This window comes from Phascolarctos cinereus, unplaced genomic scaffold (assembly GCF_003287225.1).
Source record: "Phascolarctos cinereus isolate Bilbo 61053 unplaced genomic scaffold, phaCin_HiC Scaffold_4;HRSCAF=312, whole genome shotgun sequence".
Taxonomy (NCBI): domain Eukaryota; kingdom Metazoa; phylum Chordata; class Mammalia; order Diprotodontia; family Phascolarctidae; genus Phascolarctos; species Phascolarctos cinereus.
In genome coordinates this window covers 645,671,151-645,693,813 of record NW_027555847.1, presented here as the reverse complement: position 1 = coordinate 645,693,813, position 22,663 = coordinate 645,671,151, and the positions used below count along the sequence as shown (strand labels likewise).

Below are 22,663 nucleotides of genomic sequence, written 5' to 3'. Positions count from 1 at the left end.
TTACATTCATATACCACAGCTTGCTCAGCCATTCTCCAATTGATGGGCATCCTCTCAATTTCCAGTTCTTTGCCACCACAAAAAAGAGCTGCTATGAATATTTTTGTACGTGTGGGTCCTTTTCCCATTTGTTTGATCTCTTTGGGATATAGCCCTAGAAGTGCTATTGCTGGATCAAAGGGTATTGTGCTGTGGTTTTTAGAAAGGTTCTAGAGACATAGTTTCTGGGTAATTTAATCATTTTATTAATAAGGCCACAGAATGTTTACTAATGAAAGGATGTCATTTGGCCATCTCTCTTTTAGACCAAAGATGGTGGTTGGGCTCCCAGTTTATATGCCCATTGAAAAGTAGGTGTTCCTGAGGGTGGCAATCAACTCTAATTGGTTAACACTTAATAACAAAATGAATATTACAGTGGGGGGGTAGGTTATGTTACAGTGAAGATCTTGGGTATGTGACTTAGATCACCCAAATCTTGGTAAAAGAGACTAATCAATTTCATATCACCTGTCTTTCAAAAGGGAGGATCTATATTTTCCCAGACCTATCTGATCAAACACAGTGAGCAGGAATGCTCCCATTAGCCCAAACTTAGAATTTCTTTTACTGTCTTTGATTAGATCTCAGCCATCCTGGTTGGGTATGTCTTTTAGAAAGATTTCCCATACTAGTTGATTTCTGGATGAAGAAGGAGAAAAGGGGAAAAACCTTTGCCATAATACAATAATTAGTTTTTAAATACCAGAAAGAAATAATCATTTCTTACAGTACTAAGCACTTTTTACAAATTTTAGCTCCTTTCATCCTCACCATAACCTTGTGAGTTAGATATTGTTATTATCCTCCCCATTTTATAGTTGAGGAAACTGAAGCAGACAGAGGTTAAATGACTTTCCCAGAGTCACACAGCTAGTGAGTGTCTGAGGCTGGATTTGAACACATGGAGAGGAGTCTTCCTGATTCTTAATCCAGTGCTCTCTCCTCTGCATCACCAGCTGCCACCATGTGCCATATGGCACTTTGAAAGTAGAAAGTGTTACCCTTGTACCAATGAAAATGTAAAACCTCAGTGAAAGAACTTCACCTTCATGGGTAAGTTCTCTATGTAGAGTATATAGAAGGATAAGAATCATAGTCTTAAGAGGTGTTGTGATCTTCACTGGCCAGAGTCAGTGTTCCTGTTGATGAGACCACAAATTCATCCAAGTAATACAGCTGAGTATTGAAAAGTACAGCCCATAGCCCACATGGCCCTCATTATCCATCCCAGTCCATCTTGTTTTGCAGTTAACAGTATATTGCAATGAGCAGATTCCTCTCGAAGTCTGCTTGATCACCTTGTACACAGTTTAGCTGATCCTTGATGATTTGAGCTAAATGAGTCCTTTTAATGGTATTTGGTGCAGTAGAAAGAAGATTGGATTTTCCTTTAGAGGCCCAGGGCTTGAATTCAAGGTTGGCTCCTTGTGTAATTGTTGTCAAGTCATTTGACTTCTTTTGGCTTTTTCTTCCTCAGCTGTCAAATGTAGGGGTTGGACTAGATGTTTCTAAATGCTTTTGTAATATAAAGTGTGTCATATTTTGTTCAATATGAACTTGTGAAAATCATAATGAATTGTAATTCTCATTTTACAGGCAAGGAGACTGAGGTAGAGAGTTAAAAGAGATTTGCCAAAGGAAGCATAGTACTTGTCATAGTTGTTACTTGAAGCCTAGTCTTCTGATTCCAGTTCCTTCCTGTGTTATTTCTGTTGTCCACATTGTATGCTGTGGTGAGTTCTTGTATTAATCCCAGAAAGAGATTTACTACTGAGGCATATGGATTTGGTATCAGAAACTAATGTGGTTAATCAGAGCATTTGCTGGCTTCTTAGATGATTTATCTTGAGATGTGATGGATGGCCTGTCAAGTGTCATCACAAGTCATTTATTCTTTTTACTGTGTTCTGTTCATGTGTGAATGAAAAATGCTTTCAGAAGAAACCTAGATGTATACCTAGTCCTCAATAAGAAACTTAGAATTTGGTACCACTTATGTTGTTTTCATCTCCTTCAGTTTGAAGATTATTGTTTTACAATAAAAATTGGTATAGAAGCAGTGAACAGTTGATGGTGTAAATGATTTTTAAAGATTCCCCTTTTATCCCTATCTTATAGTTTTCTTGAAAGCTTTGGCAACATGTGATTGATCTTTTCAAGGATTGAACTTGACTCATTTTTTGATAGAATTTATCTTGTATTTGTAGATTCTTTTTATTAGAGTAAGGAAAGTCAGTCATTTGGTAGGTCTTGTAGGAGAGAGGTGTAGCAAACAATGCCTAGTGTTCTAATAGAATATTTTCTAATAGAATATTTGAACATTGTAAGCAGTATAACAATGGAATATGTGTGTTAAGCATTGATAATAATATAAATTCATAGTTTTACCCATCTAATACAATATTTCCAACTGAATTCTGCAGTGGTCAGATCACTTTTGGAAATACTATGTTGAGTCCTGCAATGAAATGTGTAGAATGCTGGATTTGTAGTCAAGAAGGCTTGAGTGCACATCCCTCAGGCCAGCTGTGTTGTCTTGGACAAGTCACTTTACATACTCAACCTGTTTTCCTCATCTGCAGTAGTACTAGCACCTACCTCTCAGGGTTGTTGTGAGGATCCTGTGAGATAATATTTGTAAAGTATTTGGTGAATCATAAGGTGCCATACAAATGCTCGATGTTATTATCATTATTACTAACACATTTTAGGAAAGACAGATAAGCTAGAGCTTGTTCAGAGTAAGAGGCCAGGATGGCGAAAAGCCTGGAGATCATCTTTTGAGAAGGATTTTTGAAGGAGTTGGGTATAGTTAATATAGAGATGATTGATATGTAGTACATTATGGCTGTCTTCAAAAAATATGAAGGCTTATGATGTGGGAGAGAAATTATACTTGTCCCCTTGAAACCAGAGGCCAAAAAACAGAGCAAAGGATTGCAAGGAGCAATAGTTGTAAAGAATAAGAAAAAGGAAGGAAACCAGCAGCTGTTAAAAAGTGCCTACTACGTGCCAAACAGTCTGCTCAGTACTTTAAAATATTATCTCATTTGCTCCTTACAGTGACCCTGGGAGGTTGGTGCTATTATTATAATCTTTATTTTACTATTGAAGGAACTTAGGTAGACAAAGGCCAAGTGACTTGCCCAGTGTCACACAACTAGCAAGTGTCTTGAGATGGGATTTGAACTCAAGGCTTCCTGACTCCAGCTAGGCCTACTCCTCTATCTGCTGCACCACCTGTTATAATAATTAGAGTTGACTAAAAATGGAATGAATTACCATGAGGAGGTTGTGGGTTTTCTTTCACTAGAAGTTTTCAGGTATAGTGTATGATCACTTATCAATAATGTAGAGAGGTTCTTAGCCAGGTATAGTCTGGACTCACTGGTTGGTAAAATCTTTTCCAATCCAGGGTCTGTAATAGTTTTGTTTCTTGAATGGAAGAGGAAGCAATAAAGGGAACTACTACTTTAGGCTGAATTTGTCAATGAAGAGGAACTAGTTAGTAAAATGGAAAGTAAGGAAATCTTATAAGAAAGTTCCAATGTCATCTTGATCCCAGTAGCCAAGAAAAGGAATTCTTTTTTTAAATTAATAAGTTTTTGTTGATGTCTCTTATTTTTTACGTCATCACAATTATCCCCAGTATCCTTCTCCCTTCCCTCTCCTCTCCCAGAAAGCAATCTCATAAAGCACATTGTATTTTCTAAGAGGGAAAAATACAAGCACAACTGATGATACATTGAAAAAAGTATGAAAACAAGTACAATGTGTAACACCTGTGCATCTCCCACTTTCATAAAGGGGTGGGTTGGGGATATCTTCTTATATCTCTTCATTTATGTTCTGCTTGATCTTTATGATTTTGTTACATCCACTTTTGATTTTTGGGGATGTGTTTGTTCTTTCCATTTATGTTGTTATAGTTACAGTGTACATTGTTTTCTTGGTTCTACTTACTTTACTGTGTATCAGTTCATATAAATCCTTTCATGCTTGTCTGAATTCATCATATACATAATGTCTTCGTGCACAATAATATTCCATTACATTTATGTCCCATAATTTTGTTTAGCCATTCCCTAACTGATAGACATATACTTTGTTTCCAATTTTTTTTGTTATCACAGAAAGTGCTACTGTCAATATTTTGGTGTAAATGGGGACTTTCTTCTTATTGATAGCCCAAGGAAGAAAATTCTGAACCTAGTCAAGCATGTATATCTTTGAATAGCAAAAAGCTTGTTTTATTTAATTTTATTTTGTATTTGAGAATTTTTTTTTCTTTTGTGTTTAAATCACTTTTATTTTTGGATGTGTCCCCATACTCTTTCCCTCCACAACTAGTTATCTCTTGTAAGAAAGAATAAATAAGAAACTTAAAAAGCAGTTCTGCAAAATTAATCAATGCATAATCTTAGTCTCACAGTATAAGTCATGTAACCCTTCTATAGCTCCATATTTCTGAAAAGAAAGGAGAGAGGTGTCTTTTTTCCTTGTGATTGGGGAGCTAATTTTGGTCATAAGTTATACAGCATTTGGTTTTTACATTTATTTGTGTGCATGTATATATAGTGTGTGTTTGATTGTGGGTATTTTTAAAAATATTTTTTGAAGTTCAGGCTACATTTAAAAGATATAGGAATAGTTTCCTTATCTAAATCCAAAGTCTTTGTCTTCCCAAAGATTTTTATGTTGTATAGATCTTAAAATGTTCCAGTAGGTTGACTCTGAGGTATTTTATGCCTTTGGTAATTATTGTGAATGGAACCTCTATTATTTCTTCTTGGAGTTCAGTACATGGCTCACAATTTTTCTCTCCTATCAAACTCCTACCTTTATTCTAGGGGACTTCAACATACTTATTGACTTTCCTTCCAGTTCCCAAATGACTCAGTTCCTCAGTTGACTTCATTTAACCATGACCTACTTACTCTATCACACTTCAGTCACCCCAAAGATGATCAGCTCCTGTGGTCTGCCATCACTCAGTAATGCACATCTCCATGTTTAAGAATTCAGAAATACCTTTATCTGACCATAATCTGTTGGTTTTCCACCTCTTCTCTGCCTTCCCTTACCACATCCTACTCTTTGTTCTGGCCTTGAGTGTGATTGCTAATCCCTTGATATTTCAGTTCTTTCCTAGGCTATCTCTTCTTCACTTGCCACCCTCTCCTCTTTTCCCCATCTTGACCCTTTTGTCAACCAGTTCAACTCTGTACTGCCTCTTCTCTTGAGTCTTGCCCCCTTATCATATCACCAATTGAACCCCACCATGCCTTAGCCTTGGATGACTTCCACCATCTGCTACCTTTGCATCTACACATATATTGCTGAATGGAGGTGGAGAAAAATCACGTAATTGTTCTCACTGAGTCCACTACAAATTTGTTACATAAGTTCAGCTGGGTCCTTACTGCTGCTAGATAATCCTTCTATATCGATGCACTACCATGTTCTCCAAAACAGCTCTTTGACATCTTTTTTATTTTTCCTTAAACCTCCCATGGCTCCCCATACTCCCACATTCTAAGCTGAAAACCTTACTTCAGATTTTACAGAAAAAAAATTGAGGTTATTTGCCTTAAGTTCTTTTCTCCCTTTTCCTTATCTTATATGATTCAGAAGCCCACATGGCTTAGATCCTCTACCTGCACAGTCATTCCTTCTCATTTTGACCAGCAGATTGCCCCTTCTGTCATCTGCACTCTCTCACTTATCTTCAATCATTCCCTGTCTACTGACTCCTTCACTACTATCTATAACTATGCCCTTGTGTCCTGAATCCTGAAGAGACCCTTACTTGATCCTTCCATCCCCATCAAATATATCTCCTACCCTTTGTGACTAAATTCTTTAAAGAGGCCATCTATAAGAGATATCTCCAATTTCTCTCCTATCACTTTCTTCTTAACCTTTTACAATCTGCTTTCTTACCTGAACATTCCACCAAAACTGCTTCCTCTATTTACAGTGATCTCTTTTATTGCTAAATACAGTGGCCTTTTCTCAGTCCTCATTCTCCTTGACTCCCCCTGCAGCCTTTGATACTATTGATCACTCTCTTCTCCTTGACAGTCCCTTCTTTCTAGGTTTTAATACTGCTCTGTCCTGCTTCTTCTGCCTGTCAAACCAACTGCTCCAAGTTTCTTGCTGGATCGTCTTTCAGATCACACCTTTTAATCATAAGTACCCTAGTGCTTTGTCCTGAGTCCTTGTTTCTTTTCCCTCTGTGATAGTCCATGTGTTATTATATAAGCGCCTGTGGATTTAATGATCATTTTTCTACTTCTGATTCTCGAATCTACTTATCTTGCCCTCACCTTTCTGCTGACCTTCAGTCTCACATCTCCAAACTTAACACATCCAAAGCTGAATGTATTATCTTTCTCTTTAAACCTCTCCTCCCGCCCCAAACTTCCCTATTACTGTAGAGAATACTACCGTTCTCCCATTTTCCAGCCTTGAAATGTGTCATCCTGGATTCCTCACTATCTCCCATATCCAATCTGTGGCCAAGGCTTGTGCATTCCCCTTTGCAACATCTCTCATGTATGCCACCTATTCTAATACATCTACCACCTCATCACCTCATGTTTGGACTGTTGCGATGGCTTACTGGTGAGTTTACCTGCCTCAAATCTCTCACTTTTCCAATCCATCCAGTCCATCCTCCATTCAGCTGCCTAAAGTGCAAGTCCTAAAATGCACGTCATACCCTTACTCATTAAACTCCAGTGGCTTTCTGTTGCTGCTAGGATCAAATGCAAAATCCTGTTTGTCATTTGGAGCCCTTCATAACATAGGCCCTTTCTACCTTTCCAGGCTTTTTATACCTTACACTCTACAACATGTATTCCTGGATCCAGACATTAGCCTCCTTGCTGTTCCATGAACAAGACATTTCATGTCAGAGTTCTAGGCATTTTCTCTGACTGAATCCCAATCCTAGAATCATCTCCCTCCTTCTTTCTGCTTCCTGGCTTCCATTAAGTCCCAGCTAAGATGCTGTCTTCTACTGAAAACATTTTACAACTCCTCTTAATTGTAGTGCCTTCTCTCAGGTCATTATTTCCTATTTTTCCTATGTGTATAGCTTATTTGTAGATGTTTTTTTGCTTGTTGTCTTCCCCATTAAATTGTTGTGTTCCTTTTGCCTTTTTTAGTATTGCTAGTGTTTAGCATAATGCCTGGCATGTAGTTTCTGTTTAATCAATGTTTATTGACAGACTGACTTTTAACCTGATAATCACTAGTGCCTAATTGCTTCTGCTGCATTCCTGTTGGATCAATTGAAATAAGCAGTGAACTTTCTCATAGATGACCTGCATTGTCATTTGCATCCAATAGTATGTCTATTGGATGACAGTCTTCCACACGTACTTTGAAGAGTTTGAATCATTATACTTGAATGATGTAACCCACTTCCCATTTTTCACAGATGCTTGAATTCCAGTTTTTGGCACTTGTTGGACCTTTGAATGTTTGTTTATAGCTTTTATTATACCCTGATTTATTTTCAGAATCTGATCATCTTATTGAACTGGTCTGAATCTTAGTAGTTAGTCATTAAATATTCATTAAGAACCTGTTTTGTATCTGGCACTGTGCTAAGCCCTGTTGATAACAAATACAAAAAAAGAAAGACAGTACCCAGCCCTCCAGGAGCTTACAGTGTAATGAGGGAAAGTAACACATAAAAGCTGAAAGGGAATGGGAATGTGAGGTAGGTAATGCTGGTAGGAAGTGAAGAGATGTCTGATTACTTCATTGTCCGTTTTTAGCCAAGTGGAAGACAAATTTCAAGAAGAAAATTAAATTCCTGTGATATGTAATAAGTCTATAGAGTTTTGGATATACCCATCATGTAAGGGGAAGACACAAATAGTTTCCTCTACTGGGCAACTACCACCTCGGACAAAGACTTCCAGTCATTCATAAAGTTTGTGGAGAACAAAACAAATCAAGTTTAAAAAATAAAAGTAAAAACAATCATCCTCTTTAGGTTATTCAACCAGTCAATGTAGTTTTTAAAAATAAAATTTTTATTGACATTTTTTTCATTACCATCTACATTTCCAAATATATCTCTTTGTATTCTTCCTAACGGAGAGCAATATTTTATAAAAAGGAATAAAAAAGCTGGAAGCTAACGTAGTTCACCAAAATTAACCAATATACAGAAAAAGGTTGACATTATATGTGGTATTCTGCTATACCTTAAGTCTTCCACCTCTACTGAGAAATAGTGGAAAGTATCTTTTATCTCTTTGTGGGCCAGGCTTGGTCCTTGTAATTTCATAGCATTTAGTCTGAATTGTTATTTTTTTCATGTTTTTTACATTTGGTTAGCCATTCTATAATCAAAGGGCATCTATTTTTTTCTTCTGTTTTTGCTGTTACAGAAAGTGCTGCTAAAAATATCTAGATATATACAAAACCTTTCTTTTTGTCATTGACCTCTTGGGGATAATCCCTGGGTCAGAGGGCTTGTACATTTTTGGCATTTTCTTAGCATTAGGTTAGGTAAACTGTTTCATAGCTATAGCAACAAGGATTTAGTGTGCTTCCCTTCTCACAGCCCCTCCACCATATTGAGTCTTCTTATATTTGGTCATTTTTACTGATTTGCAGGGTGTCAGGTGAAACTTAAAAGTTGTTTTGATTTACATTTCTGTTATTAATATTTATTTGGAGCATTCTTTCATATGATTATTAACTAGTTTGTACTTTTTATTCTCAAGATTTCTTTCAAATATACTTAATTACTTATTCTGTCTCAAATGACTTTTGATGCTGTAATTGTAAGTGCTAACCCAAGAATCTAGGCTTTGACTCTTATTTGCTGTTTAAAACTACTTTTTTCTGTATCTAGTGGTTATTGTGCCCAGTGTATGTTAAGTAAAATGCAGTATTAAATCATTAGAATCCTCTGATGTCTCAACTTTATGGTCAGTGACTTGGTGATCTTAAAGACTAGGCCAACAGAATTCAAGATGTGGCAGGTTCTGATAGGATGCAAAAAGCTTTGAAGTTAATTCCCAGTAGTGCATGAAGAGGCTTGTCACTAGAAGATTGATTGACAATTTTTTCTTTTGTTATAGCAACTCCTTAAGTCCATCAATGAAGGGCCCAGTTGTAATATTTGTTGGTGGAAGGAGTACCCCTAGCAAAAAATTCACACATCTTTGAAAACTTTGAATTCAATTTATATGTTTAACATATTATAAAAAATGTTTCGGTAATATGGAAGTTAAATTATTTTGTGGGATCCATTTTATTTTTTAAAATTTAAAAAAAAATTTTTTTAATTTCATTAATTTGTTTTGATTTATCAATTATCACTTCCATATGTTTTTGAGTTTAAAATTTTTCTCCCCCTTCCTCCCCACCACCCTCCCCAAGATGGCGTACAATCTGATATCGGCTATACATTTACATTCCTATTAAACATATTTTCACATTAGTGGTATTGTAAGTAAAAATTAAAACCAATAGGAGGAACCATCAGAAAGAGGAAACAAAACTCAAGAGAAAAAAAATAGCAATTCAATCTTCATAGTTCTTTATTTGGATGTGGATAGCATTTTCTATCACGAGGCCTCTGAAGATGTCTTAGATCCTTGTATTGCTGGGAAGGTTTGTCAATATTAGTCATCGCACAAACGTGGCTGTTATTGTGTACAATGTTCTCTTGGTTCTGCTCATTTTACCCAGCATCAGACCATACAAGTCTTTCCGGGTTTTTCTGAAGTCAGTTCTTATAGCACAATAGTATTCCATTACATTCATATACCACAGCTTGCTCAGCCATTCCCTAATTGATGGGCACCCTCTCAATTTCCAGTTCTTTGCCACCACAAAAAGAGCTGCTATGAATACTTTTGTACATGTGGGTCCTTTTCCCATTTGTATGATCTCTTTGGAATATAGCCCTAGAAGTGCTATTGCTGGGTCAAAAGGGTATGCATATTTTTATAGCCCTTTGGGCATAGTTCCAAATTGTTCTCCAGAATGGTTGAATCATTTCACAACTCCACCAACAATGCATTAGTGTTCCAGTTTTCCCACATCTTGTCCAACATTGATCATTTTCTTGTTTTGTCATGTTCACCAATCTGATAGGTGTGATGTGGTACCTCAGAGTTGTTTTGATTTGCGAAGTTAAACTTTAAAAACATTATTACTTAGAGAATACTAAGAATATTGTTTTTAAGCAAAGCTTTAGTATCTATTTTAACAGCATGCTTTGTTTTGATATTTCTATCTAAGCAGACATGCCATCTCAAATATTTTTATTTTATTTTCATGAAGGAATAAAAGGAAAAGTGTATTATAGATTCACAAGTTGAATCGTATATTTTTCAGAACTAAAAAAAACCTTAGTTACTATCTATTCCAACTCCTTCATTTTACAAATTATGAAATTGAGCTACAAGGAGGTTGTCATTTACCCAAAGTCATTCAAGGTTAGTAGTTTTGTGTCAAACTATGGATATGACACTAAAAAATATGATGTAAGATCCAGGAAAGCGACAGAATTAGGCAGAATCACACCATCTTTACCTTGACCTCTAAAATCTCTGCTTTCCTTCAAGCAACAACTGAAATGACACCTTATGTAGGAGGCCTTTCCACGCTCCCACAGCTGCTAGTGCCTTCTCTCTGGCATTACCTTCTGTTATACTGTGTATATCTTGTATACACCTACTTATTGACGTGTGGTCTCTACCATTTTAATTTAAGCCCATTGAAGGCTGGGGATATTTTTAATTTTTCTTTGTGTGTCCAGCACTTAGCAGAGTGTCCTACGAATGCAGAAATACTTAATAAGTGCTTATTGATTAATCACTTAAAACCTGAGACAATCATAGATCTCAGAACTGAAAGGGAATTTAGAGTAAGTATATTAATATGTGCTGCACCTTGCATTAGGCACTGGTGATACAAACATAAGCAAAAATAGCACCTGACTTCAAGGAACTTAGGTTCTAATGGAGGAGACAGCATGTAAATAAATAGGTGCATAAAAGGTAATAGAATTGATGGAAAATAATCTTAGAAGGGAAAGCACTAGCAGCTTGGGGGTTCCAGGAAAGGCCTCCTACAGAGGATGGCATTGGAAACAAAGCCTGAAGGAAGCTAGGGATTCTGAGAGGTGGGGCGAAGTTGGGAACAACAGTTTAGGCATGAAAGACATTGAGTACAAAGTCATATTGGGATGTGAATGGGATGTGAAGGGAAATGACATATCCTGTGAGAGAAACAGCAAGTAGCCTGGTGTTGTCTGGGTTGTAGAGTGTGTGGAGGGGAAGAAATTTGTAGAATAGGCAGGGGTCTTGATTAAGAAAATCTTCCTAACAATTAGAACGACCCCCAATAGGAAGAGATGTTAGTAAGTTCTCTCTCACTAGAGATCCTCAAGCAAAGGTTTAATGAACCCTTGTTATGTATGTGGGCTGTAGAGTAGGGAAGAGGCTGGGTTGTGTAGAGCTTTGAATGCCAACAAAGTTGATGATTGATCCTGGAAGTAATAGTAGCCAGTAGAGTTTATTGAGTAGGGTGTAACATGGTCAGATCTATGCTTTAGGAAAATCCTTTTGGCAGCTGGGTGAAGGGTAGATTGGAGTGAAGAAAGGCTTGTAACAGGAAGGCCAGTTAGCAAGTTGTTGAAATGAGATAATTTGAGTGTATTTTTAGTGTCTATCAGTATTGAAAGAAAGAAATGATATAACTATTACTGTAATATAATTTACAGGAAGAAGGTGCGACACACGTGCTGCAAGATTTCATAGCAGTTTAGTATAGTACTTTAGAAGTATCACTTCTGTTTCCATAACAAGTTATTTTTCTTAGTTCAGAATGTTGCTACATCTAATGGAAATGAGGAAATGAGGAGGTCCTTGGGTATCACCTTTGAGGAGTAAATAAACTAGAATAACATACCCACCTGAATCAAATATAATCAGGTAGAGACTCATTCTTAAGACTTGCCTCTGTTTGGGAACCTTTCTCTGCTCTCCAGCTCATTGAGATCTTTTCCTCCTCTGTCTTCTGACAGCCTTTACTGCCTATGGTGCATGCTACATCCTGCTTGCATTGTTTAAGTTTTTTCCTTTGTGGAACTCTTTGTCTTCTTAAGTAGATTGTAAGCATAAGGACAGAGACAATATCTTGTTTATCCTTTTATCTCCCACAACTTATGGCCTAGTGCTGAATATAGTAGATCCTTAAAAAATACTTGAGTAAGAAAGGAACTTTAAGTACCACAGATGCATTAGACTTAACAAGGTAAACATGTCATTACGTTTATAAGTTCAGTGGCTTATAAAGTATTAGCATTGATTATTTTAATAAGCAGCTTTGCATTTCAAAACCATTATCAGCATCATCCAAAGTATTTGCTAAACTTCTTAAATGACAATGGTTTTTATTTATTAATGACTAAAAATACACAGATGCAAGACCAGCATCCCTTTCTCCACAGTGTATGGACATTCATATCGTCTATGTAAAGTTTTTACTTAAAATAGTTTGACAGCATGAACTAAAATACCTAGATAGATGGGTTTTGTTTTCCCAAACATTGCAAGAAAGGAAATAAGAATTCCCAATAAAATATAGGTAAACTTCTTTAATTTGGTAATGGTTAAACTTCTAATGCTTGGCTTTAATATAAATGTGGAACTTGTAATAAATGTTTGTAATAAGTGTACTTTCTTTTTGTGGGGGGCACATTTCAGGGCATCATTCAGAAGATAGTGGACAGTCACAAAGTAAAGCATGTGGCCTGTTATGGATTTCGACTCAGTCATCTTCGTTCAGAGGAAGTTCACTGGCTGCATTTGGATATGGGTGTTTCCAATGTGAGAGAAAAATATGAACTAGCCCACCCACCGGAGGAGTGGAAGTAAGATTAAACTTTCCATTTTGATGTGATGCCAGCTCACTTAGTGTTTTAAAATGTATTTGTGAGCCAGAGATCCTTTGTTAACTTGACTTCAATCTCTTTTTCTAAAGATGCCTCACAACTGATTCTTCTTTATCAGTTGTTCTGTGCAGCAGTTGTCTTTTTCATATACCTGCACAGGGGTACCTAATTCCCTCATTGCTGTAGCCACGGTTTGCTTTACCTCACTCTACCTAGTAAAATATGGCACAGAGTAAAAATAATGGAGTGGTATTTAATATTTACATGGGAATTATAGTCAGAAAGTGATCAAGACATGATCTTGCAAATGGTACTGAGGCTGCTGCTACAGTGATATGGATTACATTGACATCCTATTCCCCTCTTTTTCCTAAGATTCAGTTTGATGAACTAATGCACGATGTTGTTCTTAGAGGTGGTAATGTTTACCTTTTATTTTTCAAATACTAGAGATCTATAATTTTATCTCTGTTAGCATTTTCCACCAGCATAGGTAACCCTCCTGCGGCTTAGTAGATTTTTATTGAGTGTTACCTCCCCTTTTAGAACAGCTTGTTAATGAGCCTAAGCTTAGTTTGGCTAATTTTGAAGCATAGTCTTTTTCTGGTATGGTCTGTCAAAACTTGGGCCCTGTGATCATAGTTTTTGAGAACTTCTTTACTTCATGATGAAACATCAAAATAAATCTCTATTTGGGTTATAAAAAGGAACAGTGACATAGTCTCTATCTTTGAGAGGTTCATGTTTATAGTATTCTATAGGACCTTTCCTCCTACACATAGTACTCCATCTTAGAACTCTCTATATAATTATCATGTAAAATTATACATTATACTTATTTATGTTTATTTTTTTGTCTTAATTGTAAGCTCTATGATGACAGGTATTATTGTATTTAAACTTTGTATTTGCCTCAGTTCATAGTATATACTTCGTAAGCTTTTGTAGAATGAATGAAATGAATGAAAAAATAATTGTAATGGTAGTTAGAAAATGTTAGATGCATAGTAGAGGTCAAACATAATTGCTTGAAAGATACAAGGTGGTGGGGGGGACTCATAGTTGGGTAATCAAGAAAGTATTAGTAGAGAAGGTAACACATGGGTTGGACCTTAAAGTATGGGAATGATATAAAAAAATTAGAATTAGAAGGAATTGTATTCCATGCATGGAGGCTGGTATATGATAGAGAATCCATCATTCAATCAATAAATAAGAATTCATTAAGCACCAACTTTGTGCCAAGTGTTGGGGATGAAAAGGTTAAAAGAAAACAATCCCTGCCCTCAAGGAGCTTACAGTCTGTCAGAGAAAACAAGAAATGCACATGAAATAAGTACAAAATAAATGTACATAAAGTAAGTATTGGGTAGTTTATGGGGAGGTGGAAGAGACCGTTGTAGTGCAGCTGTATCAGAAAAAGCCTCATGTAAGAGGTGCAAGTGAAGGAGTGCATTCTAGACATGGAAACAGTCTGTGCAAAGATGTGAAGACAGGATGAAATGTCATGAAAGGAATAGGGGAAAGGCCAGCAAAGAGTATATAAAGGGGGAGTGCTAAGGCTGTAAAAATAGGTGGGAGCCAGGTTGTGTAGGACTTTAAATGCCAAACAGAGTAATTCATGTTTGCTTTTGAAAATAGGGGAGTTTAGAAACTGGTGTTTATTAAGTAGGGAAATGCCATAATCAGACTTGTGCTGTAGGAAAATCCCTTTGTCAACTGAATGTGGAGGCAAAATGATTCTCAAGTATATTTATCCAGCCATAACCTCTCTTCTAACTTCTAGTCCCCAGCTGTCTTTTGGACATCTTAAACTGAATGTTCCATAGATATCTTCAATGCCACATTCCAAAACTGAATTCCTTATCTTTGCCCCCCAAACCTCTTTTTCTCTTACTAATTCCGTATAACTGTTGGGGGCATCAACATACTTCCAATTGCCCAAGCTCACAAAGTAAATATCATCTTTGACTCTTTACTCTCTTTTCAGTGCCCCTATCCAAGCTGTTGCCTGGTAACATCCCTAGTAAATATCCCCAACTGTTTTCTGATACTGCTACCACCCTGATGAAGGCCTTCATCACCTCACACCTGGACAGTAGCCTTCTGGTTGGTCTTCCTTGCTCAAGTCTCCCCCCACTCCAGTTCCATCTCTCACTTAGCTGTTGAATTGGTATTCCTGAAGTCTAACCCTATTCAGTAAGCTTCAGTGGTCCCTGTTACCTTCAGGATCATATATGAAATCCTCTGCTTGGCTTTTTAAAGCCCTTTATAACCTTGCTACTTCTTACTTTTCCATTCTTCTTAAACCTTTTCTCCACATATTCTACAATCCAGTGATATTGTCCTCTTTTTTTGTAACTTACACTGTCTCCTCACTATGCATTTTCATTCGCTGTCCCCCTGCCTGGAATTCTCTCCTTCTTTACTTCTACATTCTGGCTTCCTTGCCTTTCTTCAAATCTTAGCTAAGAGCCCTCCTTCTGTAAGAATATTTTCCCACTCATTTTTAATGTTAATGCTTTCCCTCTGAGAAGATCTCCAACATCCTGACTATATCTTATTTGTACATAGTTGTTTGCATGTTGTCTCTTTGATTGTGAGCTTCTTGGCTGCAGGGACTGTTTATTTCTTTCCCCACCCTCTTTCTTTATATCTCTAGCACTTCACTCAGTGCCTGACACATAGTAGGTGCTTAATAAATTATTGTTGATTTGAATGACTTGGAGGATGGATTAGAGTGGGGATAGACTTGATTGGAGAAAGCCAATTAGGAGGCTGTTGAAATAGAACTTGACCTAAGGTAGCTGTGGGGAAGAAAAAGGAGGGGATAAGCATTTGTGTAGTCAGGCAGGTGTGGGGAACCTGCAGCCTAGAGGCCACTTATGGCCTTCTAGGTCCTTGGGTGTGGCCTTTTGACTGAGTCCAAGTTTTACAGAACAAATCCTTTTTTTTAAGGGGATTTGTTCTGTGAAGTTTAGAGTCAATCAAAGGGCTGCACTTGAGGACCTAGAGTGCCACATGTGGCCTGGAGGCTGCAGGTTCCCCACTCCTGGATAGTGCCTACTATGTGACAGATGCTGTGCTAAGAGTTTTTACAAATATCTTATTTGATCCTCGCGCAACAGCTCTGTGAAATAGGTGTTAATGGAGAATGGTGTGAATGGAGAGAAGAGGACTGATGCAAGAGATGTTGTACATGTGAAAATGGTAATGGTGACTAATTGGGTATATGTGGTGATGGATAATGAGAAATCAATGGGGGCAGCTAGGTGGCACAGTGGATAGAGTACCAGCCCTGGAATCAGGAGGACCTGAGTTCAAATCCAGCCTCAGACACATAACACTTACTAGCTGTGTGACCCTGGGCAAGTTACTTACCCCCATTGCCTAGCCCCCCCCCCAAAAAAAAAAAGGAAATCAGGCATTATTCCAGGGTTTCAAACATGGGTGACCGGTAAAATGATGGTATCCTTGACAGAAAAAGGGAAGTTTGGAAATGAATTTAAGAGGTGGATAGAGAGCAGTAATGAATTATATTTTGGTTATATTGATTTTGAGATACCTACAGGACCTTCATTTCAAATTGTCCAACAGGCAATTGGTGGTACAAGATTGAATCTCTTTTGTTTTTCTTTTTTAAGGCATTTGGGGTTAAGTGACTTGCTTGGGGTCACACAGCTGGTAAGTGTCAGATGTTTGGTCTGAGACCAGATTTGAACTCAGGTACTCCTGACTTCGGGGCCTGTTCTCTATCTACTGCGCCACCTAACTGCCCCAAGATTGAATCTCAAGAGAGATGAGAATTAACTATATGTATTTGGGAGTCATCCGTGTCGACATGATAATTGAACCTATGGAAGCTGTTGAGGTTACTGAGAGAGAAGAAGGACCAGGACAAAATCTTTATACACCCATAATTTGGGGTATAATGTGGATGATGATGCAGCAAAACAGACTGGGAAAGAGCAGACAGGGAAGAAGAAAAAAAAGACAAAGAAAGGGTAATAGAAACTCACTTCCCAAATAAAGGCTTGTCTGCAGTATCAACTGTTGGGACCAAGAGGGATAAGGATTTTAAAAAGGCTATTGGATTTAACAATTCAGAGAATATTGGTAATTTTGAAGTGAGTAGTGTTTGTTAAGTGATGATAATTTTCTCATTTTCATTCATTTAAAATAACAAAAATCACAATGTTTACATGTATACCCTCTCATTTTTTTCTTTTAGGTCTTGAAAATATAACACAATCAGATACCTGATGTATATAATGATATCTCTGGGTGGTCAAAAAAAGATTAAATTGTATTCAGAGTTCTCTGTTCACCATGGCAGTAAAGTGTATACTATATTTTATAAAGATTTCCAGTAACACATGTTGAAAGTTTTTAAAGAAAGCTTTGGGTATTGGGAAACTTCACTTGTAAACAACCTTTCCTCTCCCTTCCCTCCAATAGTGCCAGATAAATAAAGTCTTACTGTGTATATATTTTGAGAGTTATCCATTATTATATCAGAATTTTAAATTCTGGGATTTGAGAACCAATTTTGGGAGAAATAACATCAGTTAGATTTTGAGCATCAGAGTATTTAGGTCTTATTCAAATTACTGGCTTTCTGTTCAAATAAACAAGAACATTTCAATTGCTATCAAGATGAAGCTCACATTCTACTACTTAGCACTCTGCTGTTAAATGTTGGTCAACAGTTCCTCACAAGAGGATATTTTTCCAGTCCTGTGAAAAAATGAGCTCTTTATGCAGAATAAAGGTGTCTTTTTCAAAGGGGAAAAAAAAGCGTCAATACTGAGATGAGAACACTCTCTAATAAAAGATAGCAATTGAAAGCCTGGTTTGGTTTTTTTTTTTCTAAAATGGCATTCCACTTTCTTTCTCATTTAAAAAAATACTATTTAATTTTTAATTTTCATGTTATTTGTAATCTAGTATTTATAAGATTTATTTAAAATATTATAGCACATTTTATTTTTTAAAATATTACTAAGTAGAACCTGTGATGAAAAGTGCACTTTTTTGTTATCTTGCTATATTTGCTATATTTCACATTAGTGAAAAATACTTCAACCTTACTTCTATTTGTGTTTGTAGGTTCATAGAATTGAAACAGACTTTGGGGGAATCTATTCTAACTCACTAATTTTATAGATGAAGAAACTGAGGGCCAGGGAGATTAACTAATTTACCCAAGGACACTCAGGTAGCACGCAATAGAGGTGATATTTAAAGACAGATTTTCTTTTAATCTAGCATTCTTTATTTTCATAATTTGATCAGGTGGTTGGTTGATTAGAAAACTATATAGTTAGCAACTAATAAGTTCAAGGCATTGTACCAGTTGGGGATAAAAATACTTAAGAACAATAACCACTCCTTTCCAGCCTACATTCTACAGGAAGGATAAAATGTGGTCACAGATAAAGTTAATACAAGAGATATTCATATATAAGTGTATGTGTGTACATATGCAATATTAAATTATATAATATAATTGGTTTATAACATATTAAGTATATATTTTGTAAAACAGGTATATGTGTACACACACACAGTCATATAAAATTATTGAGGAGAAGGGTATAACAATCTTGTCTTTGACGAAAAGCCTCTTGAATGAGGTCAGATTTGAACTATGACCTGAAAAACCTTGGTTACATAAGCGGCAGGGGTGAGGAGTTGAGAACAACAAAAAAAATGGGGAGTGATTGTTGAGATCATTTCAAATTTCAGGTGTTCTTAGGGGTTTTTTTTGTTTTATTTTGTTTAGTGTAAAAGTTTTCAAATATGGACAATGGAAGGAAACCACTTGAATTTATAAACAGTGACACTTTAAGTGTTTTTATTACTTTTCAAGTAGGAATAAAAATTGGCATCCATGATAATGATGAATTCTAGTTTTGTGATAGATATTGGCCAAGAACTTTTGCTGTCCAGACTCTAATATAGTAATGTTCAATTTTAGCGTAAGATGATGACAGTGTTTTGGACTATTGTATTATGTAGAGGAAAGTAAAAAGGGATAGCAAAGTTGTGAGGAGATCTTTCTGAGAGCTAAGAAATTACCCTTTTTTATTTCCTTTTGTATCACATGGATGGGTCTGTTGTCTATTAACAGAGAAGAAATTACCATACAATGCTGTTGTACCCTGTGCATACTTATCCACCTTTGCTGGATAAATTACTGATGCTTCATTTGGAGTGGTGTGAATTAACAGTTTTACTCCTTTTATTCACTTATTCTCCTATTCATATATACCAGAGACTGCTTTACTGCTTAGGTTGAGGGGACCAAGAGCATGGGAAGTGACCCTGAGGAGTTGGGAGTTGAGAGTAAATGCAGTGTGGTGGCCAGGTAGTGTCTGGTATTATAGTCAGAAAGAATTTGAGTTCAGATCTCTCCCATGATGCTTGGTTTTCTGTATAACTTTAATTCTTTGCAATTTGAGCAACTCCTTATGCCAAGTCATAGTCATGAGTTCCTGGTTGATAGAGGGAGTTCATCTGTGATGAAATGACAAATCCTATAAAGCTATCTATGGCCATATTAAAAAAATGCTCTAAATCACTATTGATTTAGATCACATGCAAATCAAAATGAGGTATATCATACCTATCAGGTTGGCTAACATGACAAAGCAGGAAAATGATAAATATTGGAGGAGATGTGGAAAAATTGGAACACTAATGCAGTGTTGGTGGAGTTTTGAACTGATGCAACCATTCTGGAAAGCAATTTGGAACTAAGTCCAAAGGGCCATAAAACTGTGCATACTCTTTGACCCAGCAATATCACTTTTAGGTCTGTATCCCAAGGAGTTTATAAAAATGGGAAAAGGACCCACACATACAAAAATATTTATAGCAGCTCTTTTTGTGGTGGCAAAGGATTGGAAATTGAGGGGATATTCATCAATCAGGGAATGACTGAACAAGTTGTAGTATATGAATGTAATGGAATACTGTTGTGTTATAAGAAATGCACAGGCAGACTTCAGAAAAACCTAGAAAGACTTACACGAACTGTTGCTGAGTAAAATGAGCAGAACCAAGAGAACATTGTACACAATAATAGCCACCTTGTGCAATGACGGACTTTGATAGACTTAGCTCTTCTCAGCAATGCAAGGATCTAAGACAACTCCAAAAGACTCATGATTGAAAATGCTGTCCACATCCAGAGAAAGAACTTCGGGGTCTGAATGCAGATGGAAGCATACTGTTTGCTCTCCTTTTCTTTTGTTGTTTTGTTTTGTTTCTTCTTTCTCATGGTTCTAATTCTTCTTTACATCAAAACTACTGTGAAAAAATATTCAATATGAATGTGTAAGTAGAGCCTACAAAAAAAAAAGATTGAAGTTAACCTCAGCAGCCTGTAATTTTTAGGTTCCCTATCTTTTATTTCCTTTTTTTTTTTTTTGGTTTTTTTGTTTTGTTTTGTTTTGTTTTTGGTTGGGCATTGGGGGTTAAGTGACTTGCCCAGGGTCACACAGCTAGTAAGTGTTATGTGTCTGAGGCCGGATTTGAACTCAGGTCCTCCTGAATTCAGGGCTGGTACACTATCCACTGTGCCATCTAGCTGCCCCCCCAATCTTTCACTTCTTGAGAATCAGGACATTTGCCGTTCTGCATTCCTATAGCAGTGTCTGCCATTCTCCCTCATCTTCTAGGGATCATCAGTGATGGCCAAGTGTTCACATACATCAGTTCTTTCAGTTGTCTTGTATCTAATTCTTCTGTGCCTTGAATTCACCAAGCTGGGGAAGGGACTTCAGTGATTTCTGTTCTTGTTTCTTCTCTTGGGGATCATCTTAAAAAGCTAATCTAGATCTTTAGATATAGCCTGGATGCTAATGGAGCATCATTTATCTCACATTCTTTCTGTCCGTTATACCCATATGCCTGGTGCTTGGGATAGAAAGACAAAAATAAAGGTGCCCCTGATCCCAAGGAACTACATGGACATATGTAAATATATTCAAAATAAAAGTAGGGTTGCTTAGGAAGGAAGGGGCACTAGCAATTAGAGGGATCAGGAAATTCCAGTTCATGTAGAAGGTTACACTTTAGCTGAGCCTTCTTAAGGGAGGTAAAAGATTCCATGAAGTGGAGATGACAAGGGAGAGCATTCCAGACATGGAGGAAGGACCTGTTCAAGGATACTAGGATAATGTAATGCTGTGTATAAAGAATAGCAAGAAGGTCATTTTGGTTAGAACATAAATTAGGCTGATGAGTAATATATAATTATAATGTATAATATATATAATATAATAATGTAGCATAATAAAATAATTATATATGTATGTATATGTAATCTATAGGAGCAATATATAATTATAATAGAAGCTGGAATGCTTGGTGAATCATGTGGCCTCAAGGCTGCAGGTTCCCCACCCCTGCTGTAGGATCTTTCCGTCTTACTAAGCAACTAAGATATTCTGTGTATGTTTTCATTGTCTATTAGAATGTGAGCTTCTTGAGAAAATTAAAACTATCTTACTCTTCTTTTTGTATTTCCCACAATGCTTCCCATAGTAAGCACTTAATAAGTAGTTTTTCATTCATTTATGTTTTGGTGTCTTTTCCAATCCTAGGATTCTTTTAAATCTTCCTCTCTGCAACTCCCTAACCCCCCCCCTTTTTTTTCTAGTTCTTTACTGTATGGCAAAGTAGAAAAGTCATAATGTAGAATTTAGTCCCGGAAGGTACTTGGAGGTCATCTAGCCAAACTCCTTCTTTTATTCAGAGGGAAATCGAAGCCCAAATTAAAAGCAAAATTAGAACCCATGGTTTTTGTTTCTAGAGCCAGTTTTCTTTTCACTATACTGCATCTATGTTAGTTACTGTATACAAAGGTTTAAAATATCTCATGCCAAATGAGTAGTTCTTTTTAGCCATATTCCGCATTTTAGTGTTAGGATACAGAATTGATTCTTATTTAAATATGGTTTTGGTGAAGGAGGATTTTGATGAAAGCAGTTTGTGAATCACTATATAAATGAATTCTTTTTATAGGCTGAATTTTCATAATCATTATTTTTAACTTAATTGTTCTTTTTTTTTTTTGCTCTTCTAGATATGAGTTGAGAATTCGTTATTTGCCAAAAGGATTTCTGAACCAGTTTACAGAAGACAAGCCAACTTTGAATTTCTTTTATCAGCAGGTACATGAAGCCATTATTATTTTCATTTGGTTGTTTAGTCTTTGGCCCCTTCCATATTCATTAAGTGCTGTTAGATATGTCCTAGGATTTAGATTTGGAAGGGGCTATAGATTATAAAGTTTTAGCTCCTTCAATTTATAGAGGCGGAAACTGAGATCTGGTGAAGTTGTATTATTTGGTCTAATTTTTTTTAGGTCATAAGTAGCAGACCCTTTCACTTCAAATACAGTGCTCTATTCAATACACTAATTTCCAAATAAGAAATTGAGAAAGCTTATAATCAGGGGAATGCAAATTATGGTAGTTTTTCTTCATGGAGGGAAGGAAGGAAACAAGCATTTATTAAGCACGTAGTATGTGCCAGGTGCCATTCTGATCACTTTACAAATGTTATCTTATTTGATCCTCACAATCACTCTATGAGGGAAGTGCTGTTATAGTCCCTATTTTACAGTTGAGGAAACTGAAGAAAACAGAGGTTAAGTGACTTGCACACAGTCAC

At 36.5% G+C, this 22,663-nt stretch overlaps 1 protein-coding gene across 12 annotated transcripts in view; it reads left to right on the top strand.

The window, feature by feature from the left end:
* PTK2 (protein tyrosine kinase 2) overlaps positions 1–22,663 on the top strand; it is a 437,298-nt gene that overhangs the window by 160,838 nt on the left and 253,797 nt on the right. For all 12 annotated transcript variants that reach the window (XM_078153772.1, XM_078153765.1, XM_078153766.1 and 9 more), the window contains 2 exons: positions 12,792–12,958; positions 22,074–22,161. In XM_078153772.1, the coding sequence (XP_078009898.1) occupies positions 12,900–12,958; positions 22,074–22,161 (147 nt within the window). In that variant the 5' untranslated portion in view covers positions 12,792–12,899. The remainder of the gene's footprint in view (positions 1–12,791; positions 12,959–22,073; positions 22,162–22,663) is intronic.